The sequence below is a fragment of the Girardinichthys multiradiatus genome, chromosome 1, assembly GCF_021462225.1.
Source record: "Girardinichthys multiradiatus isolate DD_20200921_A chromosome 1, DD_fGirMul_XY1, whole genome shotgun sequence".
Taxonomy (NCBI): Eukaryota; Metazoa; Chordata; class Actinopteri; order Cyprinodontiformes; family Goodeidae; genus Girardinichthys; species Girardinichthys multiradiatus.
The window spans coordinates 37,146,635-37,173,083 of NC_061794.1; the positions used below are offsets into that span (position 1 = coordinate 37,146,635).

A 26,449-nucleotide genomic window follows, 5' to 3' on the forward strand; every position below is an offset into this window, starting at 1 on the left:
AGTTTAGTCTTAAAACACAGAACCACTGGATAAACAATCTTCTGTGATATAAAGAACAACAAGGAGTGGACATTCGTTTATTGTGTAAACTGACCTGATATCAATCCTGTGGGAAAGGAGCTATTGAAATTATTATTGCCTTAACTGTGAAAAATAATATTCCTCTGAGCTAAGGTGTTTTTTGTTCCTCTTTTGACTTTTTTTTTACTCAACATATTACAGCCTCTCAGGACATGCAGGTAAGATAGGACGTTTATGCATAGGATAAATCATATTCCATGTTGTCTTCCAATCTTACAATTCTGTAGAACAGGCTGTGATGATTATTGATCGTGGCCGATTTAGTTTCAATTCAGTTTATTTACATAATGCCAATTCAAAACACATAATTTCAACGCAGTTTATAAAGTCAATTCAGTTGAATCATACAGCTATCAAGTTGGGTACATGCATTCCAATTAATCCTAACTATCAAACAGTGCAGTCAAATTCATTTAAATATTCAAATGGTTAAAAAGTTTTTCTATCTAAGGAAACCGAGCAGATTGCATCGAGTCAGTGACTTGCAGCTTTCACTCCTTCTGGATGAGCGTATAGAGAAAGTGGATAATTGCCTGCATTGACTTTGCAGCAATCCCTCATATTGATCATGTATGTAGCGACAGTGGAAAAGAAAACTCCCTTTTAACAGGAAGAAACCTCCAGGAGAACCAGGCTCAGTGTGAGCAGCCATCTGCCACGACCAACTGGGGGTTTGAAAGAACAGAGCAGAAACACGAAAAGAACCCAGAAGCACTGATCCAGGAGTACTTTCTATGGGAAAGAAAAGTAAAACATTAATGGTAGTAGCTCCTTTAGTGGCTTCATCTAGGAGAGAAAGACAGCTAAACAGATTAACTCTGTTATCAACTGTAGAGTATGAAAGAGAGCACATACAGTTAGTCACAGTAGAAGCTCAGGCAGTAGCTATGTCTAGAAGAGACAGGGTTAAACACTGAAAGACAGGGCCAAGTGTATCATCTGTAGCAGGAGAGCATTGAGTTGTTGGTAGCAGTAGCTCAGTCAATGCCCCCCTCCAGGAAGGTAGCACAGCTAAACACAGAGCCAGGCCAGATGTACCTTTTAGAAAGAGAAAAAAAACAGAGAGAGAACATAGAGTTAAAAGCTGAAATACCAGCAAATTATGTAAAATTGGAGAGTAGTAGGAAAATGTAGCAGGGAGAGTGAAAGTTGTAATGTCATCCAGCAGCCTAAGCCTGTAGCACCAAACTACTCAGGGTAAGCCACTAACTATAACCTTTATCAAAAAATAGGAAGCTATCAGGACTATATGGAACAATTTGGTCTCTGATGTATGATGGAGCTTGATCATTAAGTGCTTTATATGTTAGAAGGAGAATTTTAAATTCTATTCTGGATTTAACAGGTAGCCAGTGAGGGGAAACTAAAATAGGAGAAATATGATCTCTCTTTTTCATTTTCATCAGAGCTCTTGCTACAACATTTTGGATCAGCTGAAGGCTTTAACTGCATTTTGTGGACATCCTGATAGTAAAGAATTACAATAGTCCCGGCTTGAAGTAACAAACGCACGGACTAGTTTTTTAGTGTCACTCATGGACACAATATTTCTAATTTTGGCAATATTCCAGAGATAAAAGAAAGAAATCACAGAAACCTGTTTAATATAGGATTTAAATGACATGTCCTGGTCAAATAACACCAAATATATATCATACTATGCTAGCTGTAGCTGTTGGAAGTTACAATTGTACCACAAAGCAGTTGACGGTTGTTGCATCCTAAGCATTTATCATAATTTTACTTTGTTTAACATTTTCAAAATAATTACTTGTGCAATGTAATACAGCAATCTAGACCTTATTCTTGAAAAGCAATTTTTAAGCATTTATTGTGGTAAGCACTTAATGGTAAACAGAAATATTTTGTATACATTGTATATTATATGTATATCCAAATGTGGAAAAGATGCATCTGGGCATCTGCCACAGTGTGAATATGTTGAGATATCACATTTAACATAGTAAAAACCACAGAGTGCAATGCCAATGTAACAGCAAGCCAGTGTGTGAAATATGGGGCTCAAATTAAAGCAGTTCAATTCGATTCAACCCTGTTAACATTAATTCCTTAGGTAATTTGCAATTGTGGCATGTTATATGCCTGAATGAAATGGCTGCATCTACAAAACATGTCCAGGCATAAAAAAAAAAAAGACAATTGAGGTTAAATTATGTCAACTGCTGTGGGTATTGTTTTCTCAGCCAAATTCAAAAAAGGTTACTCAAATAGGAAGCACTCAACCACTTAAATTGAATATTTAAGAGGCTGTGTTGACAATGTAATCATTCTTCATGCCTCTAGTAGCCTTGAAGAGATCAATTTTTTGATATTTCCCTGCAAGTGAAGAAAAACAATATTCACAGTCCACTTTCAAAGCCCTTTGTCAGGGTAAAAAATCTATAAATTTAGGGAAATCTATTTTCTGTGGTCTGTTATAGTATACACACACAATTGCTTCCTGATGACAGACCTATATTTCTCCAGCAAATCTGCATCACAGAATGTGGAGATTAATAACTAACTAAATTTATTGACTGTATATAATTTTAAAGCTACAACCAAGTCTAGAGTAAAATCAAACTCATTTTGAGCTTTTTTTTTGTCATCTATAAAACATAACCTTATAATTTTTTTTCCATTTGTTTTGCCAATTTGTTGTTAATTGTTATTTAATCAAGATAACATATATCTTTCAAAAACCAGCTACCACATCCTCTGGTGACATCACATGAGGCAGTTGATCAAAGTTCTATACATTTGTATTTTTCATTTTCCTCACATTTTTAATCAAACCAATGTTACTCAAATGCTTCAGAATCTGTCAAAAGCTTTCAAAGGTCACTTGCTGCCATAGCGTTTACCGATGCCAGGATAACAGATTACATTTTTGTTGCTTTTTATGATGCTTTTTATGATGTTGACCCAAAACATCTATACTTTAATACCCAGGTGTTTGCCAGTTTGCATTTGTTGGTTCAAAAGGTACACCAGTAATGGTATCTTAAAATATAACGACCCTTTTATTTGCATAATATAGAGAACACCTTTATGCCTTGCTATTTGTCTTAAAAAGTGTCAGGAGATAAGGTTTGCTGGGAATTGGAGTTGTATAAATAAACAGAATTAAAGAGAAAAGAACTGAACTGAGTTATAAAGACAGGATGCAAGGTCAGGGGGATTTTAGGTGACATCACCATCCCTGCAGCAGGAACCACTTGGAACCACTCACAAAACGTCACACAAAGTCAGCCAACACAGCCAAAAGACAGTGCTTTTTAAAGTAAAATCATTTGGGTCATTATTTCCAATTTGTGATATAAAAGGTACATACATGGACAAATAGCATAAAAATATATTGCATTACATTGAATACTGCCACTTATGTGTCACTTTCGCTTTTGCTTCCTGAAATATGTGGGTTTATAGTTTTCAATGAGTGCCAGGAGGTTTATTTTGAATACTATTTCCGGATTTACTCAGTCTAGCTTGTCTGTTGTAGTGAAAGTGAGGGGCTCGGCTAACTGACTGAACCAAGTTTGTGCTCGCTGGTGCCAACGCCCGGCGAAAACATCCAATTTACCGAGTATAAATACGGAGGTACGTGGCTTTAAAAAATCCTAGACATCTATCTAAAGGTATTCGACTGGTAAAAGGTTATTCCAGTCCTTGTTTTGGACATTGTAATCTGCTAGCAGCAACAAAGTCTAAATGGACACCTCAGTACCGTTAAAAGACTGGTGGCTAAGCTAATACTGGTTAGCATTATGTAGCATCAGCTAGCACTGCAGTATCCTAGTTTGCTAAACAATACAAACGTATATTTTGTGTTGTATTTGCTAATAGTTTAACTCTCACCTTAATATAATATAATTAATATATAGCATTACCCATGCGTATTGCATTCAGACAAGGTATTTATTAGGCAAGTAATTTTATGCTACCGTTAGCCTCTACACAGTTTTGTTACTCATGGGGTGTGACTGAACAAGTTAATGTTGGGAAATGCCGCCTATCCCTGGCATCACATCGGTCTGTCAAGCTGGTATTAGGATTTTAAAAGGCAGGGCACGCCACACCATGTTGTTTGGTTATTTCTTCTCTTACTGAGAAGATATTATATGGCCTAATCTATGTAAGCTCTCTCCTCCCCCTCTCCCTGCAGCTAACGTAATTGTCAGCAGCAGCAGCCGAAAGCACAGTGATGCAGACTATCAAGTGTGTTGTGGTGGGTGATGGAGCAGTGGGGAAAACCTGCTTATTGATTTCATACACCACCAACAAGTTCCCTTCTGAATATGTACCAACAGTAAGTTTTGTTAGTAAATTGGAAAAATAAACTGAGAGACTCTCATGACCAGACTGATCAGCATTTCACTCTTTGCAGGTGTTTGACAACTATGCAGTAACTGTAATGATCGGGGGTGAACCATACACCCTTGGCTTATTTGATACAGCAGGTATATTTTTAATTTCTTGACATTTTAAATAAAATGTTGATTTTTGATGCTAGATTAATCCTCATATGAACTTGCCCACATGATGTGATAACCCTGCGTGAAACGTCTGCAACTGGTCTGCAGTTGTAACATGCAATGTTGCGTTGTTTAAAGACACTTATGTAATCCAAAAATGTTAATTATAATTGACTGCAGTTGTATTTTACAAAACAAAGCAAACAGCAACTTTTGCATGGAATTGAAAGGCTTGTGAATTAGAATGTGACTGTATTGGATTAGATATGAAATATTTACACTAAATCAAATGAATTTAGACTGAATTTATGATTGTAAATAGATCAATATTAATTGGGCTTTTTCAATTAGTGCTATGCAAATAAACTGAACTGAGTGATACAGGGTTAAAGGAATGAGGAATGGGTGATCTGCGGTAACATGCAGTTGCATTGCTTACAGACACTTCTACAGACATTATAATTGGCTTGTTCTTAGCAGGAATAGGATAAATTCCAAGTACTACATTTGCATCTGTAGACACAAAAACTCGTATCTTATTTACATTTTTTTAGCATTACAGTACATTTAATATATGGTGGGAAAGGCTTTCACCAGAGCTCTGTTACTGTAAACATAGTACAACACATAAACTCTGAGTTTTGTCTGAACTGTGGCATAGATTAGTTGTATTGGCTGTGGTCTTTGATTTTTTTTTTTTTACTTTCTTCTTGCTAAAAACTTGAATGTCAGCACAACTGCTTTGTGGTACGGTATGTAAATTTCTGTCTTTGACTTTCTGTAGGTCAGGAGGATTATGACAGGTTACGACCACTAAGCTACCCTCAGACCGATGTCTTCCTAGTCTGTTTCTCAGTTGTTTCACCTTCCTCATTTGAGAATGTTAAAGAAAAGGTGAGAACACAAAGTACATTTGATGCAGGGTTTTCCACATCTAAAAACCTTAGGACAAGTTCTGTTTGAACACCTTTTTTAATTCTAAATTACATTAATTGAATGGTTTATGTGCATTTAATACAAACTGTTTTAGAGTTCACTTTATTAGTTTAGATGGCTGTTATTCATCTTAAGACTTATCTAACTTAAATTACATTTGTTTAAGCATTGCAATTTCCAGTCCTTGGTATCAAGTAATTCTAGTGACTGAGAAAGTTCACAATGTGTGTTGAGTGCTGAGTAGGGATGGGTACCTTTCACTTTTGATACTGCAGCAAGCGTAATCTGCATCGAATTTTGAAAAATGGGGCCATACTTTTGAGCACTTTCTATTAGCCATGCTTGCTTTGTTGACTGTAGCAGTGGCTACTGAGGTTATTACGCTCTTGTGCGTGCAATGCAGTGTTCATGTCCGGCATGGAAAATCGTCCACTCTTCCACTCCCTCACTGTCATATTGATGCGTTTAGATACCGAAACATGGTACTCAAATCACCAAATCCCTAGTGCTGAGGTTACTTTCTCCAACCCTTGCCAGCTAGTTCTCCAATCATGGGCATTTAATAATCCACAATGAAACATGCTTTTAGAAAACATACACAAACCATATAAATAAGGTTGACTACAATGTCTTAAGCTGAACTCCAACCTTTTCTTGGTATGCAGAAACAGTACTGTGTGCCGAGTTGTGCTTGATTAAACTCTTTAAGGCAGACAGTGTTGCTAAAGATACAGTAGTTGTATAATTTGACTTCTGCGATCTGCCAAACCTGCAAGCACTTGCTTTGCTAAGAGGAAGTCTGGCTGCATGCACTCTGTCTGTACCATGAGCGACGCTGCACCAATCTGTCTCCCATCGTCATCCCAGACATCCTCCAAAGCTTCTCCATTCAGTGGATGAGCAACAGTTTGTTGAGTTTAATTATGATGTCCAAACCAACCCTCAATTGGGCGATGGATATAAAACAAACGGTCTTAATATTGCTGAAGATTGCTACTAAATATTTAATTGCAAAATTACTTGAATTTCTTTTTCCTCCAAATGTTATTCAGTTAAGAAACATTTTTTGGTATTTGAGATGCCCTGAGTGTAGAAACACAAGTAAGCCTTTTTTTGGTTTTGATGCAAATGTTTGTGCATTAGCAAGAATGTATAACAAAAAGATTTGAGTGGTTCTATGTTTGCCTGACAGTAACACGTTTCCACTATAATCTAGAATTATTCTAACAGTCATAATTTCAGTTTTATCTAAACTAAACAAAAATCATTTTCCGTGTAATTGTGCCACTCTGATCTACACTTCTATTTAATTGGACAGACAGATAATACAATTAGGACCCTTAACCAGCTTAGGCCCTGTAATTCTTGCTTCACAAATTCCAACATGTACTTTCACCCTCAGGAAACTGTGGAAGCTGGTTTACAGAAGAAGACTAGACAAATATTGAACAGCTAAATGCACTGTTCAAAAAAATACAGAAACTCACTTTATTTAAGGGTAAAATATCAAGTCATTTAAACTTCTGAAATATTGCTCTGGTCAGTTAAGTAGTAGTAGGGGTTGTTAATCATTGTCAGCTGTTTTGGTGTTAATGAAACTAACAGGTGCACTAAAGGGGTAACAATGAGACAACCCCAAAAACAGGAATGGTTTTCCAGGTGGATGCCACAGACATTTTCCCTCATTTTTTTTTAACTGCTTTTCAGTAGTTTTGCAGTTGGCCATGAGACGATACCTGAGCCCTACAGAGGTTGCACAGGCGGTCCAACTCAACCAGGATGGCACATCAATACATGCTATTGCCCAAGGGTCTGCTTTGTCTTAAGATCATGGCGGAGATTCCAGGTGAGAGACGGTTACTCTAGAAGAACTGGACAGGGCCGTCCCTTAACCCATCAGCAGGACTGGTATCTGCTCTTTTGTGCAAGGAGAAACAGAATAAGTATTGCCAGAGCTTTACAAAGTGACCTTCAGCAGGCTACTGGCAGGAATGTCTCTGACCAAATCATTTGAAACAGACTTTGTGAGAGTGGCCTGAGGTCCTGTTGTCCTGTAGTAGGCCTTGTCCTAACTGCCTGGCACCGTGAAGCTCAACTGGTATTTGCCAAAGAACACCAGAAATGGCAGGTTCGGTACTGGAACCCTGCTCTTTTCACAGATGATAGCAGGTTCACCCTGAGCTCATGTGACAGATGCGGAAGGGTCTTGAGAAGCAGCGGTGAACATTATGCTGCCTGCAACGTTGTTCAGCATGATCAGTTTGGTGGTGGGTCAGTGTTGGTCTAGGGAGGCATATCCATGGAGGAACGCACAGATCTGTACTGGATATATGAGGGCACCTTGACTGCTAGAACGTGGATGTCATACAAACTGAGTCACATTATTGAGTTGCTGCGATGACATTTCAACAAATTGGACTAGCCAGCTGCTTTGGTTTTTTAGTTAAAATTTCTCTGACTTCAGATTAAGCCTTCGTTGGGTTGATCGTTTTTTTTTTTTATCAAATAGTGCAGTATCCTTTTGCATGATTGTTTTTCCAATTAAGATTTAAAGTGTTTTCAAAGTTTTTTTTTTAGCACTGCAGTTTGCTAGTTCTCTTGGAATGTTAGGAGACAAAAAAGGAAAATTATACAAAAGAAAATTCTGAAAGAAGGCATATTAGAGATGGGTGATATGACAAAATGTGTGAAGGATTAGAAAATGTTGATCTTGTAAATTAAAATAGTTTTTGAGCTTGGCTAAAGGGGTCAGACATGGTGTACCTAAAGTCTTAAGTATTAGAGATTAAGCTGACACAAGTGGAAGGAATCACACAGACTGCTTGAATGTTCCCACAAAAGATCAGTGTATAAAAGTACTGTATGCAAGCACATTAATTGAAAGAATATGGGAATAAAAAAGCTTCACAAGCAACAAACAATAACTCGAGGGTTTTTGAATTGAATTACTGAAATAAACTTTTCAAGAATATTTGAATTCTTTTAGATTTACCTGTACTTATTTGTGACATATTTTGCAAACGGAGTCAGAACTATGCAACTAAAATTTATAGAAACAACTGTGTGCTTCTTGTTATTCATTCAGTTAACTATAGCATTTTTTTGTCTTTTCCTTCTCCAGTGGGTTCCTGAAATCACCCACCATTGTCCTAAGACCCCGTTCCTGTTGGTAGGCACTCAGATTGACCTCCGTGATGACCCCTCCACCGTGGAGAAGTTGGCTAAGAACAAACAGAAGCCAATCACTCCTGAGACGGCAGAGAAGCTGGCTCGAGACCTTAAGGCAGTCAAATATGTTGAGTGCTCAGCCCTCACTCAGGTAAGGCCTAGTTCTACTCCAAGCTTTGTACACTCACCGGCCACTTTATTAGGTACACCTGTCCAACTGCTCGTTAACTCAAATTTCTAATCAGCCAAAAACATGGCAGCAACTCAATGCATTTAGGCATGTAGACATGGTCAAGATGATCTGCTGCAGGTCAAACTGAGCATCAAAATGAGGAAGAAAGGTGATTTAAGTGACTTTGAATGTGGCATGGTTGGTGGTGCCAGACAGGCTGGTCTGAGTATTTCAGAAACTGCTGATCTACTGGGATTTTCACGTACTACCATCTCTAGGGTTTACAGAGAATGGTCCGAAAAAGAGAAAATCTCCAGTGAGCGGCAGTTCTATGGGCCCAAATGCCTTGTTGATGCCAGAGGTCAGAGGAGAATGGCCAGACTGGTTCGAGCTGATAGAAAGGCAACAGTAACTCAAATAACCACTTGTTACAACCAAGGCATGCAGAAGAGCATCTCTGAACACACAACACGTCGAACCTTGGGGCAGATGGGCTACAGCAGCAGAAGACCACACCGGGTGCCACTCCTGTCAGCTAAGAACATGGAATGGGGGCTACAATTTGCACAGGCTCACCAAAATTGGACAATAGAAGATTGGAAAAACATTGCCTGGTCTGATGAGTCTTGATTTCTACTGCAACATTCGGATGGTATGGTCAGAATATGGCGTCAACAACATGACAGCATGGATCCATCCTGCCTTGTATCAGTGGTTCAGGCTGGTGGTGGTGGTGTAATGGTGTGAGGGATATTTTCTTGGCACACTTTGGGCCCCTTAGTACCAATTGAGCATCGTGTCAACACCACAGCCTACCTGAGTATTGTTGCTGACCATGTCCATCCCTTTATGACCACAGTATACCCATCTTCTGATGGTTACTTCCAGCAGGATAACGCGCCATGTCATAAAGCACGAATCATCTCAGACTGGTTTCTTGAACATGACAATGAGTTCACTGGACTCAAATGGGCTCCACAGTCACCAGATCTCAATCCAATAGAGCACCTTTGGGATGTGGTGGAACGGGACATTTGCATCATGGATGTGTAGCCGACAAATCTGCAGCATCTGTGTGATGCTATCATGTCAATATGGACCAAACTCTCTGAAGAATGTTTCCAGTACCTTGTTGAATCTATGCCACGAAGGATTAAGGCAGTTCTGAAGGCAAAAGGGGGTCCAACCTGGTTCTAGCAAGGTATACCTAATAAAGTAGCTGGTGAGTGTACATACCATTCTTCTAACAGCAATACTAGAAATACTTTGGCCTGTCTTTTGCTAACAGCTTTTTTCTCAAAACGCCATGTAACACTGTGTGTTCGTGTGTTTCTCCTTTCTTTTTCTGTAGCGGGGACTGAAGAACGTATTTGATGAGGCTATCCTAGCTGCTTTAGAGCCCCCTGAAACTCAGAGAAAGAGAAAATGCTGTTTGTTCTGATATCTTCCTGCATCTTGCTTTGCCTCTTGATTGTTTGCTGCGCTTTCATTGTAAAGAAATGTCTGTCACTGAAGTAACCACAAACTCTTGAAATTTAAAACTCTGTGCCCATCAATGATTTTTTTTGTTCTTCTGTTCCGATGTGCTCTCTTTTCAACTTGGCCTAATCACAGTTACTCACGCTGCCTAAGATGATACGAGTGCCAATCTTTCAGTCTCCTTTTTGTTCATCTGTAACTGGACATGATTAAGATGATCTTTCTTTTTTTTTAAAGCATATACTGTTCACTCAGTATTGAGCTAATCAATTATATTCTACACATCCACTTAAGCTATACGTCTTGGACTGAGTTTTTCTCTGCTGCATTAAAATTTTCCACCGGCTTTTGTTGTTGCTTACAGTTTGATCATGAGAGTGTTTGAATAAAGGAACATTTTGATTGCCTCACTCAATTTCTACTCAGCTTTCTTTTGCTTATGCAGCACATCAATTTGCACTTGGGGGTAGCTTTGTTAAAAATAACATCTTGTTTTCACAGAAAGGATTAAAGAATGTGTTTGATGAGGCAATACTGGCCGCCCTGGTGCCTCCTGAACCTAGGAAAAGGCCTAAATGCGTTCTGCTCTAAGACTCTTCGCTGCTTTCTTCAGACTGTTTCCAAAAACTAGGTTAACAGTATTGATATGGTTTTCTGCACAAGCACATTCCACCATTAGTTGAGATGTCATGAAATTTTTTCCTTCTCACCAACTTAACCTAAAAACATTTAATGTGTTAAGTGATTTTTAAAGTTGAGTATCCTGTTATGCTGTGCTGGTAAATTTGACACCACTGATGGTTGGAAACTGTATGAACACTTGACAAACTGGAGACACTTTAAAATGTTTGTTTGCCCTGATAGTGTTAATTTTTGCAGAGGTTTTTCAGAAGAACTCTGATTAAATACTTGTTTTCTCCACATGGTGTCACAAAATTGGAATAACTGCATTGTATCATTGAAAATGACTCAAAATGTGTTTCCAACTGCAACATTCTTCTATCACCAGCTTTTACATTAGCAATAATCCTTCTTTTGTGTCTCTTAAGATTTAAATTCTCTTGAGTTATTCCAACATGGCCTGCATGATATTTCTAGGCAAGTTCCCCCAGATGGAGCCTGATAAATGATGCCCAACATGACATCTAGGGACATTTAACTTTAGAAATATTAATTTGAAAATGTATTGCCACAAAAATGTTCACAGCATTTGGGTCAACCTTAATACCCATTGTAATAATTTAGATCTCTTAAGCATCTCATCTGCAGCAGCTTGATGTTAAATTACCAAACCAATGATGTCCTTTCCATGCTGAATTTGTAAGGTGAAGTGTTGAAGTGACTTGTAAATATAGTAAGAGTAACTTATTTACTGAATGAAATTGTGCATTATTCATGAGGTTTTGAAAAGCTGAGATGGCGCTGAAGTCAAATTAACCTGAAAAATGTCTTTTATTGTATTCAACCTGACAAAGTTGTACTGTATTTTGCTTGTAATAAAAAACACAATAAACCAGTATTATGATAAAATCCTCAAAAAAACATGTTCTGTGACTTGATATAAGAAATATAAGATTTACATTTTGTAACTGTAAATGTAACAAATGGAGGAAAAAAGGGACAAGTACAGTTTATTTCAGGGAACATGTACAGAAAATATTAGGCTCAAAGAGCTAAGATGTACTGTACCCAATTATAGTTTCTAATACCCATCTGTAGTTCTTAGCAGTAGTCAAAAGAAATGTTTGGAGGAGGTAGGATAAAATACTAAGATTTAAAAACAATCGCAAAAAATCTTTATGAAATATTCCTTAAAATCTATAATTTGTTCAGTGCTTACAGGTTTGTAGACTTAAAATGTCTCGCTTCTCTGGAAAACGTTGCATAATTTGTGTTTAATCCATACCTTTATGGTTTTATATGAGAACACGGATTTGCCAAAAAAAAATTTGTTTTGGATGTTTTTCATATTTCTATGTTCTTCAGGGGTGGAAGTGTATGATTAACTTTTTAGTGTGTATCTGCAGACAATCTTATTTTTGAAATTGCAGATTGATGCAATGGTCATTTTGTTTAGATATTTGCCAGATAAAGGGTTCTGAAAAACACATGGCAGATGCTTTGTCAAGGGCCCTTGCCCATAGGGTGTGTATCATCACTTTGTGCTCTTTGATGAAAGGTCTCCTTCCCTACTTGTATCCTTAAAGTCAAGCACCCATTACTTATGTACCTTTTATTTATGTTTTAGATACCTCTGTTACAGGTATTTAAAAGCATTTCAGGATAAACAGTAAAACCAGGATTAAAAATGATCTTTATTTAACAGCGTTTATGACTTCTCTGTAGCATGTTTCTCAGGAGTAAGGCGTTTAAAGACATAAAGAGTAAAAGTGATTATTAAGTATAGAAAGGCAGTTAAAAACAGTCTTCTCAACAATTCTAGGGTTCACGAGTTATGTGTCCAATGTTGGACATAATTCAATGCATGTTTCTGTTAAGCGAATGCCATACCATCCTGCCCAGAAAACTAAATCTTTACCACCGTGCTCAAAATAGACATATCTCACTCCTGGTCCATAGTCCTTAAACACATGGATCATCTAGGGAAAAAAGAAAGAATGTTACTCAAAGAATTTCTCAGATTTTGCATCTGCACTTTGTGCATACCTGTTTCCACGTCTGATTATCCTGTTCAGGTAAGTAAAGAGTATCGGGAGTAAATTCCTGAATAACTTCCTTGTTGCTATGCAGTAGCTTCACAGACATATTGTATATACAGTCACACCGCGGCGCGTACCTAACACAACACAAAAACACAAAATTAGGTTCAGTTCAGACCTAGCGTTAACATCTTGACCAAGTTACAAGTGAACAGCTTTTAGCAACAGTGTTCACACCTTTCTTCGAAATCTTATGTGTCAATCTAGATTGTAAAACGGTGCCATCAGAGTGTAATGAGGAAGGATGTCAGTGTCTGGTCTGCATGGGGCCCATGGGTCAGTAAAAACATATTGAACATCTTTTAGTGAATTTTACTGAAATCTTCATAATTACTGTCTGAGCTGACATTTTTCTCACCAGTCGGATACCCTGATGTGGGGCTGAAACTCATCCATAAAAGCCTGGCTGTAACCCTCCTCCTCCAAATCAATAAGCTGCGACTTTGAGCACATACTGCAAACAACGATGGGGATTTAGAGGCTTTCATGTTTAGTACAACTTTGATGGAAATAAACCAGGAAAAAAAGATCTTCACCTGAAGGAAGTCACAAAGTTTGTCTGTACTTCTGTATTTGGGTGTGGTGCCATAGGTCTCTCTATTCTCCACCCATCACCACCATTCCTAATTATCTCCCAACCCTGAAGTTCATCTGTACAAGCAAAAAAAAAAAAAAGAATGTTTATTAGAGTATAATTTTTATGTAGCTGGAAAAACTGCCAGTGCACCACCTCCTGTAAGTTAACATCTGCTCACCTTCTCCTCTTGGATTTTTTATTAGATTTCTCCTCTTCTTGCACATGAAGTAAAACAACCTCCAGTCGCTCGGTACTTTGGAAGATTCGCGGAGGTGATACCCGTTTCTTCTGCACCTTTCTCTCCAGAAAGACTCGCTGTCTGCCACATCTTTCCACTGACTGCAAACTAACCGACACACACTGACCACCAGGTGGGCAGGCAGATTCAGGAAAACTCCTTCCAGGATGTCCACAGGAATATGAAAGGCCTGTCAAGAAAAAAAAGCAGAATTATAAGCGGAAGTTTTTTAAGTATTAGGAGAAAATGACTTGTTTTTGGTTCAGTTTTCAATCAATAACTTTAGATTGCTTATTTAAATAGTTTTAGGACAACAAACAGAAAAGTTCGAGGAAAAAAACACGACAGAAATTGAGTTCCTTCCAGCTTTGAGTTATATAGTTTGGTAACGTTACCATTTCACTTCGCTTGGAAGCAGCTACGCCTTACAGGCGAAGATATTCTGGAAGGTGCTTTAATCTTCTTCTTCTTGAGTTTAATGGTGGTTGGCAAACAACAATTTGGTGCATTACCGCCACCAACCGGTAAGGATTGTGGATCAGGACAAGCAAGCCACTGCCGTAATCCTTCGTGGCATAGATTCAACAAGGTACTGGAAACATTCCTCAAAGAGTTTGGTCCATATTGACATGATAGCATCACACAGATGCTGCAGATTTGTCAGCTTCACATCCATGATGCGAATCTCCCGTTCCACCACATCCCAAAGGTGCTCTATTGGATTGAGATCTGGTGACTCTGGAGGCCATTTGAGTACAGTGAACTCATTGTCATGTTCAAGAAACCAGTCTGAGATGATTCGTGCTTTATGACATGGCGCGTTATCCTGCTGGAAGTAACCATCAGAAGATGGGTACATTGTGGTCATAAAGGGATGGACATGGTCAGCAACAATACTCAGGTAGGCTGTGGCGTTGACACGATGCTCAATTGGTACTAAGGGGCCCAAAGTGTGCCAAGAAAATATCCCTCACACCATTACACCACCACCACCAGCCTGAACTGTTGATACAAGGCAGGATGGATCCATGCTGTCATGTTGTTGACGCCATATTCTGACCGTACCATCCGAATGTTGCAGTAGAAATCAAGACTCATCAGACCAGGCAATGTTTTTCCAATCTTCTATTGTCCAATTTTGGTGAGCCTGTGCAAATTGTAGCCCCCATTCCATGTTCTTAGCTGACAGGAGTGGCACCCAGTGTGGTCTTCTGCTGCTGTAGCCCATCTGCCCCAAGGTTCGACGTGTTGTGTGTTCAGAGATGCTCTTCTGCATGCCTTGGTTGTAACGAGTGGTTATTTGAGTTACTGTTGCCTTTCTATCAGCTCGAACCAGTCTGGCCATTCTCCTCTGACCTCTGGCATCAACAAGGCATTTGCGCCCACAGAACTGCCGCTCACTGGATATTTTCTCGTTTTCGGACCATTCTCTGTAAACCCTAGAGATGGTAGTACGTGAAAATCCCAGTAGATCAGCAGTTTCTGAAATACTCAGACCAGCCCGTCTGGCACCAACAACCATGCCACGTTCAAAGTCACTTAAATCACCTTTCTTCCCCATTCTGATGCTCGGTTTGACCTGCAGCAGATCGTCTTGACCATGTCTACATGCCTAAATATATTGAGTTGCTGCCATGTGATTGGCTGATTAGAAATTTGCGCTAACGAGCAGATGGACAGGTCTACCTAATAAAGGGGCTGGTGAGTGTATATTATATATATTCATTTCACTAACCTAGTTACCACATGTTATATACCATCATATAAGGAAAAGTAATCTCATTTATACGTGCGTACTGTTCTTTTTCCTGTTCAAGACTCATTTCTGTGATTTCCTAGTTATACATAACATGTTCTGTTCTTCACTTTCTTCACAGAATGCACACCTTCCTGTATCATGCTTTTCCATTATGTTCATTGTTGCATTACTTCCCGAGTGTCCCAGACGTTCTCAAGCCACTATCCTTTTTTGTATTATGTTTCTTTCAAAGCTTCTCCAACTTGCCTTTGAATTCTGTGAAACCATGCATGACAGCACCTGTCCCTCAATCTATACAGTCATTTTCTATACCGCTTTTTCCATAGTGGGTCGTGGGGAAGCTGGTGCCTATCTCCAGCAGTCTATGGGCGAGAGGCGGTGTACACCTTGGACAGGTCGCCAGTCTATCGCAGGGCAACACACAAACAACCATGCACACACTCATTCACACACTTAAGGGCACTTTAGAGAGACCAGTTAACCTAACAGTCATGTTAGGAAGCCCGAGTACCCCGAGAGAACCCATACATGCACGGGGAGAACATGCAAACTCCATGCAGAAAGACCCACAGCCAGGAGTCAAACCCACTGCTGCAAGGAAACAGTGCCACCAACACTGCCACTGTGCAGCCCTCAAGCTATACATTGAAAATGTATTTATTATAACAGAATGACAACAGAGCTGGTCCTCTGGCAGCTGAATAGCTTTTTGCTAAATAAGGAAGCAACGAGGTGAACTACAGCCAGGATATTGGAAGTAATTATTTCAGAGATACACTGGTACCAATCAAGAGGGATGTTAATGCTGTTGTCTGGACACATGAGGAGGTGTATGAGTCACAAAACCGAGAAGACGGAGCTGACTGAGCAGCTGAATGAGCAGCCGTTTCCTGCCAACACAGATTAATGTGTTGTCATTATTTAAGATGTCATACACATTTTGTAAATGTTTTGCACAAATATTCATTTTCCGGGGTATTTTTGTATTTTGAGGTTTCAATATTAATTTAATTGATTATTACTACCGATCCATGCTAATGTAAACAAACAGCATAGTTGCATCACATGGAGCCATAGTGCATGTCCCAAACTCTGTCCTTTATGACTACAAATATAAAAGAGGTGGGTTGAGAATGATTATTGTCTGCTGTAGTTTCATTATATTAGGACTAAACAAACGTAAACAAATTTGCTTGATAACATAGCTATTGAGTGGGGCCAAATGCACACCACACTTTTCTGAATATTATTTGTTAAAGTCCCTGTATCAATAACATAACGAATGAGTCAATCATGTCACTCACAACCATTAAATCGTATCTGCTTTAGTCAGTGAAGTGCATTAACAACATATTCATATTCCTGGAGCCCACAATGGGTCAAAGATACAGAAAGCATTTGGATCAATTGAATGCCAGTCTGGATTGGATGAATTGAATTAGCGCTGCTCCATGCTGAACCAATAGTTGTAGCTTTGCTCATCATGTCTGTGAAAAGCTCTCCACTCTAACCTCTAGTTTTTGGTGGAACCAAAGAACAGCTGATCAAAGCACCCGTAATATCACTAAAATGATGTCTTTATGGAGAATACACTGTAGAACCTGGCTTACCATTTGAGATAACTTATGCCCAGAACAGCCTTTTTTATTCTTACCCTCAAGTAGATTCAGAGATCTGTAGTGTAGAACATCAACAAAGTAACAGGCTCTACCCTCAAAAACATCATGATACTAAACTCCTTTAAACATTTATCTCAAAAACACATAACAGCACAGTCGTACATGTAAACTCAGAATATGATCCTTGTTTTTGCCAGGGTGAGATCTCCTGAAGGTCATATTTTATTATTGCTTTTTTACATTGTCAGTTGATAATGATGTGACAAACACATTTCTGATAGGTTGTCTCGTCCTACTTTGAATACCTACTTTTAGAGGCTTTGTAGATGATTCTAAAGTAAAAATGAACTTATAATTTGTTTGGTGAGTTTGTACTGCATTTTGTCTGTTCTAAATGCAGAACAATAAATTGTATTATGAATAAATCACGTTGTTGTAGTTTCACAGGCAAAATATAAGATTAGTGATAAAGAAAAAGATGCCATGATTGTAAAAAATATTTACTCATGTGTAAAGGGGCCAGAATTAATGTTTTAGAGCAGCACAAAAATGTTTTTCTTATTCCATTTGATAATAGCATTGTTTCTCAACCCTGGTTTTCAGGAGACCCCTTTTTCTGATGTTTTAGATGTACCTCTGCTCTGTTTATTCAAATGATCACATTACCTCCTCGCCATCCCATCAAGAACTGCAGAAACCTGTTAATCACCCATTCATTGAAGCCAGCTGTGTGGTATCAGAGAAACACCTAAAACAGGCAAGACAGTGGGCCCTGACGACCAGCTTTGAGAAGCTCTCTGCATTTTTGGCCTCTTCTTTATCCAAGGTTGCATTTTGACTCCATGCATATTTCACTGGCAGAAATAATATGATGTGACCCACAATTCTTTCACCTGAAAATGTTTCAAAACTTGTAAGAAAAATTCAGTTTTACAGTTCACCGATCTGTATGCAGAGTTGTTCTCTCATGGTGGCTCTTTGGTACTTACTGATTACAGAAACGTGTGGACTAAGTTAAAATGTCCATCTATAAAAACTACTGTAGTAATACTGTAGACATATTATTTCAAAATACATTGCTATTTAACATTATATTTAAGGGACTTTCCTTGCTCTGTGATATTTACATGGGAAAACTGAGTTTTTACCATGATCCATAATAAACATGATGAGGGAAAAATACAACTGTTTAAAAACTTCAGAATCAGTGTTTCAGAACAGGAAACACTACAGGACTGGGTCAGTATGTTAAAGAATGTTTTATTGAATCTGTGTACATTTTTAACAGAATCCCTATTATCATATTGGCATACAGTGGACTTCCATAAATAACGTAATAATAGTATAACTGAGCCCTTTACAAACAAACATGTTTCAAAGATAATAACCCTTTTACATTGTAGAGATATGTATTTGCAACGGTCCACTGTTTACAAGGACATGGTAAAAACAGAAGTGACTCTCCCTAAAAAGTACTGCAATGATAGATATTTTATTTCAAGCTACAGACCAAACTTCAAACTGGATAGTACAATTAAAAGTTATATCTCTGCCTGCATTAAACAATTTTTTTGCAAACTAAAAATATGCATTCACATAAAGTGCAGTTTTTGGACAACTTATAACACCACGTAAATAGGACGGGTCTTAGCCTGAGTATACATTCTGCTGACATGTAAAGAGAAGATTATTCTCTTTAAGGCAAACCAGTTGGTAGAAAATAAATGTGCAAACCAGAATAAAGGAGGAATGAAGTTAGTGGTCTTGGCTTACAGGACGGTTTTACATGTTATTTGTGCAGACAAAAAGGTTTTTTGTTGATTTAAACATATTTTCATGCACCTCTAAAGGACACATTTAAGACAATAATTAAGCACTTAGTCTAGGAGATTCTGTGAGCTAAAATCTTTATTCTTATACTATCCCCATTTTTATAACATGCTTTCTTTCAGTTCCCTGCAGGATGTTTTTTTTAAGGAAAATATCTTTGAGGGCTAAAAGGTTGAGTCAATTCCTTAATTAATTACACAACGATATTCAAAGCTGTCTTCCTAACACAGTTACTTCAATAAGCTACGTGTCCAATGCTGGACATACTTCAACACAGCTTTGTGTAACACGAATGCCATACCATCCAGCCCAGAACTGTGTGTCTCGACCACCATGAATAAAATGGACATATCTCACTCCTGGTCCATAGTCCTTGAACACATGCACCATCTGAAAGAAAAAATAAATTAATAAACACCAGTAACTTGAGGGTTTTTTTTTTTTTTTTGGGCTCTGCAGCTCCACTGATCTTTGAAACATGTACTTACCTCATGCCACTGTTGATCATTCCACTGAGGAAAGGAAATACTCTCAGGACTAAACTTGTGGAGAATTTTTTTCTTGTGATTTAGCAAAGCCACAGAAATCTCATAGACACTTCCACAATCCCATCGCGGTGCATACCTGATAACCCACAAAGGAAAATTTCCTTTTGTTTGAGAAAAAAAAAACAGAAGAAGTCGTGTGCATGTTTCTCACCAGTCAGATATTCTGATGTGAGGCTGGATCTCATCCATGAATCCTGGCATGTAACCTTCGTTCTCCAAATTAATCAGCTGTTCTTTTTTGCACAATCTGCAGACAACATTTACACTTAGTCAGTAATTGCAACTTGAATTGCATACACCAGTGAAAACATTGCCAGTGCTGAAGAATACTCACTGATAGGAGGTCACAAAGTTTTTTTGGACTGCAGCATTTGGATGTGGCACCATAGGTTCCTCTATTTTCCACCCATCACCGTGACTCTCTAATATTTTCCAACCAAGAAATCCATCTGAGCAAACAGAGAATAAGCATGTGTAGATTTTTTTTAAAACAAAACAGGAAAATAATACAACTGCAAAACATTAAATAAAGTAAATTTGAATATTTTCACCTTCTCCTTTTGGATTTTTTATGAGATTTCTCCTTTTCTTGCACAAGAAGTAAAACAACCTCCAGTTGTTGGGTACTTTGGAAGCATCACGGAGATTAAATCCCTCTCTTCTACATCTTTCTCTCCACAAAGCCTCACTGTCGGCTACATCTTTCCACTGACGGCACACTAACCGACACACACAAACCACGACATGGGGGGGCACATGTAGGAAGATTTCCTCTAATATGTCCAAAGGAACAATGATGACCTGACACGACGAAAAGAAAAAGAAATAATTGTTAAGTTTTTATTCACTTACAATAGATTGAATTCTCAGATCTGTAGTATTGCAAACACAAACATCTTGGAGCAAAACACAAAAGGTGGCTTAACATGACAACTGTTTTGTGTTTCTTTATTGTCTGTGTTGATGTAATGGCGCAGTAATAACTTCATCCTGAAAAATAAATGTCCACCCCAATAAACTGCTGTCCACTACAGGTCAGAAAGTCTTAAATGCATAAAACTTTATAATGGTAGAATTTGAGAGTGCACAGGAGAAGTTTCAATCTCACCTACATTTCCTGTTTCAGTGTAGCAAAATACCAAACTGAAATTCTGCTGCTGCTTTTGGTTTTGTTGTGCAACACCTGTAGAGACTGCAGTGTCACATGCAGGAATGCAGGACTGACAGGTTCTGCAGGAGCTTCAAACATTTAAATCTGACAGTAACAGATATAGAACAATACTTTAGCCAAGTGGTATTACATTTGTTTCCACTGTACTTTTATCAGTATCAAAGCATTTTTTCCCCCCGTTTTTTAGTTGGCCGGTTACTACTACAAGGGTACATCAAGGTTATGGTTTTGAAAATTTTTCTAAGTGTTTTCGTTGTCCAATGAGCTAACCCCTCCCTCCTACTTCCCTATTTCTAAGGGGATTGCTCGATCCAGCTTTCCATCCAACGGGTCCGGACATCCCTAAACCTGGAAGGTCTTACTTAGGTTTACTGGAAAATCTGTTCAAGCTGGTGTTGGGAAATAACTCGCCTAACCTCTAACAGCCTATCTTTTCCAGAAGTCTCGCCCTTCTTCAACTGGTGGCTTGGACAACTGAGTAGCCCACAGCAGTCATCCACTCCTCGACAGTCACTTCTGTTAACGGCTGCACATTAACTATTTTACAACTTGCAATTGGTATATGGGTTAGGTTGATTTTAGTGGCTCGGCACGAGCCCCAAGGGTATTGTTTTAACAAGTTTGGCTTAAGGCAACCTATAAAAACCTAAAATAATTTGGAACCAGGCAACAAGACTTTTTACCACCAATGAAAAACCCAAAAATAAGGTGACTCAAATAATTGACTGTCCACAATAAATCTAGAATTTTATATGCTTTCTTTAATTAGTAATGCTTTTGCAGGGGTCAGTCATAACTTAAAAATCAGCAAAACTTAATAATTTGAAAAATAGAAATAAATCAATCAACTTAACCTATCTTTCCCTAATGCTGAAATTGGTAAGGCTGAAGAGGCTTTGGAGACGGAGGCTCACCATGAATCCGAATGGAATGATTTCTTCAGTAGACAACTAGTGACTGTCTTCTTGGGTGAAAGGCAAATCTTCAGTTTTCTTCCTCTAAGTGGACAGGCGCTGATGCTCGGGGTTTCAATGGTCAAGTTGGAAAAAAAAAATGTATTTAAATTTAAAAAACAGAAACTTTGTTGGCATATGTTTCAAAAGTCGGTAGCTTCCAGAGGCTGAATAGTTGAAGGAAACCTTTGAGGTGTAATTGAGGTTGGTTCAGGACTTCCAGAAGCCTGAAACTTAGAGCAATTGGTTGTTCACTGACCAAGTTCACTTCAGTTGTCTTGGTAAAAATGCAACAGATGAAATTCAGATTCTCAGTTTAGAGTTGCAGGTCTTCTCTGGGCACATGGGTTGATTCTCTTTATAATGCAGAATTTGTCAGCGGGGCTGTGTCTCCGGTCTTCTGATTCATCTGTAGCTTCTTTCTCCGTCCGATCTTGTTCGCTGGTCTTCTGCGAGGAAACAACCCCGTTTCTTTCTTTCGCACAGTTTTTATATTGCAGATATCCTCACTGCTCACCCCCTGTTGCCGGTCAAGCTTTCCCATCATTGAGTTACGTGGTTACCGTTTTCGGTGCTGTCTCCCAGCCTCCGTAGACAGAGTTGTAAACAGCCCTCAGCTGGCTCCTTGTGCTATGACTTTTGCCTGTTTTTCGACCTTCACGACTGACGCAAAACAGCGTGCACCTGGCTTCTCGTTTCTCGCTCCCATGCTTGTTATGACTTGAACCTGCTCGTTGACCTTCCCTCCATGCCCAGTTCCCGTGAACCTGGCTCTCCTCTGCCCCTTCTGTCCTAATGTTATGACTCTGCCACCTCTGGCTCCCAGGCCATGGTGCCCTCCTTATCTGCTCAGCCTCAAGCTTTCTAACACAGTATTTATCTGCTTCTTGCTCTCACACCAGTTACAGCTAACAAAAAAACATCACTTAATTTTTATGCATACATCACAGTTGATTAACATTACCCCTCTTCATTACATTTAATACTTGTAGAAAAATAGAAAAAACAGCCCGATTATACTTGTAGTTTTCTACTTCTAAAAAAGGTAAGAGTCATAGTTAATGTGTGAATCCATACAGGCCTCTTCAGTCCTCAGTTCCAGATATACTCATTTTACTGTTTCCTGACATCTTATCCATGTAATATTATCATTATTTATTTGATACTCTAAAGATTAGGCTCTCATTTCATCATATGTGATTGTTGCTAAACTTAATCATAGTGATACACTTCTGCAAAAGAAAGAAGAATTAAAACATACACCAAATGGGCCACCCAGACTTCATCGCTTTAAAATGTGAACATACACTGTTGTATATGTCATTGATCTAATTATGAGGGTTTAATTAATTTCTGCATGGATACATGGAAAGATCTCACCTCATTTTGAAAGTGTTAAAGTTATTTAATTTAGATGTCAGAGAAAATCTAGTTTCTCTAGCTGCAAGCAGCATAGAGTACCACAGTGCCGCCCCTCTCCCACCTCTTGCTGAGCAGTCAGCTGGCTGGTAAAGGGCAAATCTGGGGCCAAAGTATTTATGCATTTAACTGTGAATTTGGAGTCACAGAGAGCATGCTACAGATGTTTTGTAATTGTAGATTTTTTTCAGTCTTTCACAATTACAGAACAACAGTTACAGCTCTTCGGATTATTCAGTACAAGCACAAATTGTATTCTTTGAGTCACACATCAAAAACCTCTTACATTCACAATTTTGCTCCAATTGATCCAAACCAAATGGTTCAAAACAAATTCACACGCCTGTATTAACATCTTCCCCCAATTGTACTTATCCTATTTTTTCCCTTAAAACAAACAAATCAGTGAATACGACTGCATGAATCTGTTGCGGTGAATCACAAATGCAGTATTGCTTTTCTTCATAAATATGTGCCAATATTCTCCATATGCAATCTTTATTATTCCCAATTCCATCCCATCGGCAAGAAATACGCACTTGGAGGCTTTTTATTTCCTCAAGTTGCCATGATGAATCGTGTTTTTGCCTCCCATTGATGATGGCTTCTTATGTACTGATACCCGTGCTCAACTCTGGGTGACTTTGACTCAGAGTTGAGTAACCCCAGTGTTACCCCGTGTTCTCAAACCGAAAACCCTGGGCATGATAGAGTGGAGTAGGTCTACTCAGGCTATGTGCCTTCTACTCTAGCTTGTTGACCCCTCTTTCTGAAACAGGGTCCATGTGGTCCTTGTGTTTAGGCATGTTGGCTAAGGCGAAACACAACATACAGGAGATGGAGGAAATGGTGGGCTATATGAATTACCTCCAAGTCACAGATAGTTTTGCTCTACTATCAGCGGTACATTTGAGGCAAAAGTGAAAACGTCCCAGAAAGAATGTGTGACTTGTATAACAGCATTTGTGACGCACAGTGGTAGATTTGTGCAGTTGTATTAACTGATTTACGTCAGTGTTAAGGAAAAAATTAGATTAAAAAAATAGTTTGTGGATAGATTTTGATACAGGTTTGTGAATTTGATTAGCACCATCTGTTTTTGATCAATTGAAGCAAATGTAAGAGGATTTTGATGTGTGACTCAAAGAGTGCAATTTGTGCACATGTACTTCAGAAACTGAAGAGGTGTGACTGTTGCTTTGTAAAAACAGAAAAACAAATTTAAACTTAAAAAACTGTTGCAGAATTTCTCTCTGCGGCTTCAAATTCACAGTTACAATTCACAACTACTTTTGCACCAGAAACACCTTCATAATGGGTACCTCTTCTACAAGAAATATAAAATCGGCAGTTTTGGCACACAAAAAACACGAACAATCATTGTGTGAAAACTCCCCATTGTTGTCATTGAGATTGTGTTAAAGCAGCAGATGCAAAGCTACAAAAGGCATAGCTATTAGGCAGCCGACTGCCTGCTGGCCACCTGGGCAGATTGCTTGACAAATTAACCAGCCAATTAACTTGTTTTACTTGTGTTAATCCATTTAGTGCGGCAAAGAGGAACATTTTGCAAAAAACACATTACCTTGAAAACTTCCACTACTGGATTTTAATTGCATACTGTTGCTTAAGTCTTTGTTTCAAAAATCAAAATAATGAATAGATGTTATAAATTACATTATTACAACTGTAACAGTTGATGTGCTGTATCATTTTAGCAACAGTTGGAATGATTACTTATTTGCTTTAAATAAATAGAACTGCCTGATGTTATATGTTGTTTTGCTTATATTGTTAGCATTAGTATTATGCTAATTTTACCCAATGAGATCAAAAGGTTTTATTTTAAATTTCCTTTGTTAAAACAGACGGCCATCCGCCCACACACACATAAACGACTGATGAGGCTTTCAGGAAGTTCCTTAAATTCCAGCATCAACAGAAACGTCATGTATTCAGGACTTAATTATACATTGTTCAAGATAAAGAAACATAATACAGGAAAATGTGATCATTGTGGAGAGGAGGAAACAATAGAACATGTAATACTGAAGTGTCAGAAATATGAACAAGAAAGAACAATTTTAAGGAGATAATTTGTAGGTATTAAAGAAAATTTTATTTTGAGAGATACTTTGCAAAGAAATTTAGCTAGCAAACATATTCAAATTATAATTAGATTTTTCAAAAAAACTAAATTAATAAATAGAATTTGATTGTTGTATTAGTAAATAAGATTTAAAACCATGAAGAACCACACTCCATACCAGTCGGTGGTGGTAATGCACATCATAAAGTTATTTGCCCACCGCCAAAAATAATACAAGAAGAAGAACATTATGTATTTCTCACCCGACTAAGCGCACATCATAAAAACCTTTATGCTTGAGTCATCAAAGAACTATCAAGTTTTAAAGTGACTTTAATGTCAAGCGGGGAGAACCCAGGAAGTGATCAGTAGCTCTAACTTGAATTCGCAGCAGTCATGAGTAGTACCGTGTGTTTCAGCGTCTCCAACAGAACTTACAGGTTCATCCGAACTCCGTGTCGGCCCAGCTGAGTCGACGGTGTATTTGGCACCCATGATGGTTCTAGTCCTCCTTATGTCTGGGATAAACCCCACCCTGGGGTGTTTTTACAAAGCAGTCAGTCTAGCAAATCACCAGAGCCTGAAACAGAGACCTACAAAAGACATACACAGAAATCCAGTTAAAACCGAAGTTAAACAGCCAGCCCTATAAATTAGCGTTAATTAAAACGTAATATTTTTAATGCCAACTCTCTAAATTCTAAAGATAGATAAACGCTAAAATAAGTTGACGTTTTAGCTTTCCTTTTTCGGACACCATGTGTCACTTTATTAGTTTCGATTATTTTACCCAAAGTCACGGGTTTACCTTTGATGGAAAAAAAACAAACATCCGATTTAATCCCGGCGCAAATATCTGTATATCTATCCATCCATGTATGTATTCATAACAGCCAGGGATGGCACTAGTCTGTGTATCTTCAGACTTGCGACGCTAAATAAGATACTTTTGCAAGCGATGAGCGCATTTGACGTTCGGTGCAGCAGGCTATCGCCGTGTTAAAAGGATTCTTGAAGAAAGGTTCCGGTGCGGAGTTGGTGTTTTGCTAAACTCAGTTCCCTGAAATAATCTGTTCCCATGCTTACACAGCACCGGTGTTACAACATATGGTCGCTACATGCATTTCATCATATAGTGTTTCTATATGGAGGTAAATTTGTCTCAATATTATTCAATCAAACAAAAAACTAATCTCAATCAAAAATTAATTGTGG

At 38.4% G+C, this 26,449-nt stretch overlaps 3 protein-coding genes across 5 annotated transcripts; 1 reads left to right on the forward strand and 2 right to left on the reverse strand.

Moving 5' to 3' along the window:
• Positions 1-3,527: 3,527 nt before the first annotated feature.
• LOC124867548 (cell division control protein 42 homolog) lies at positions 3,528-11,853 on the forward strand. 2 transcript variants are annotated; one of them, XM_047364043.1, is made up of 6 exons: positions 3,528-3,681; positions 4,247-4,390; positions 4,469-4,541; positions 5,341-5,450; positions 8,614-8,811; positions 10,184-11,853. In XM_047364043.1, exons 2-6 carry the CDS (start codon positions 4,286-4,288, stop codon positions 10,271-10,273), a joined length of 576 nt encoding a protein of 191 aa, XP_047219999.1. In that variant the 5' UTR covers positions 3,528-3,681; positions 4,247-4,285; the 3' UTR covers positions 10,274-11,853. The 2 variants fall into 2 exon arrangements, with proteins under 2 accessions (XP_047219999.1, XP_047220006.1); XM_047364050.1 differs by having other exon boundaries at positions 10,813-11,853.
• Positions 11,854-12,608: 755 nt separating this feature from the next.
• Positions 12,609-14,434, reverse strand: LOC124867542 (F-box only protein 6-like). Its single transcript, XM_047364033.1, has 6 exons — positions 14,242-14,434; positions 13,787-14,036; positions 13,568-13,682; positions 13,390-13,485; positions 12,979-13,108; positions 12,609-12,911 (listed from the first exon to the last, which is right to left on the reverse strand). Exons 1-6 carry the CDS (start codon positions 14,242-14,244, stop codon positions 12,765-12,767), a joined length of 741 nt encoding a protein of 246 aa, XP_047219989.1. The 5' UTR covers positions 14,245-14,434; the 3' UTR covers positions 12,609-12,764.
• A 4,034-nt stretch (positions 14,435-18,468) lies between these two features.
• LOC124878201 (F-box only protein 6-like) lies at positions 18,469-26,266 on the reverse strand. Of its 2 annotated transcripts, XM_047382083.1 has the most exons (7): positions 26,043-26,266; positions 25,673-25,827; positions 20,154-20,403; positions 19,937-20,051; positions 19,754-19,849; positions 19,543-19,678; positions 18,469-19,444 (listed from the first exon to the last, which is right to left on the reverse strand). In XM_047382083.1, the coding sequence occupies exons 2-7, from the start codon at positions 25,727-25,729 to the stop codon at positions 19,298-19,300; spliced, it is 801 nt and encodes a 266-aa protein (XP_047238039.1). In that variant the 5' UTR covers positions 25,730-25,827; positions 26,043-26,266; the 3' UTR covers positions 18,469-19,297. The 2 variants fall into 2 exon arrangements, with proteins under 2 accessions (XP_047238039.1, XP_047238109.1); XM_047382153.1 differs by lacking the exons at positions 25,673-25,827; positions 26,043-26,266 and adding an exon at positions 21,688-22,244.
• Positions 26,267-26,449: the final 183 nt, after the last annotated feature.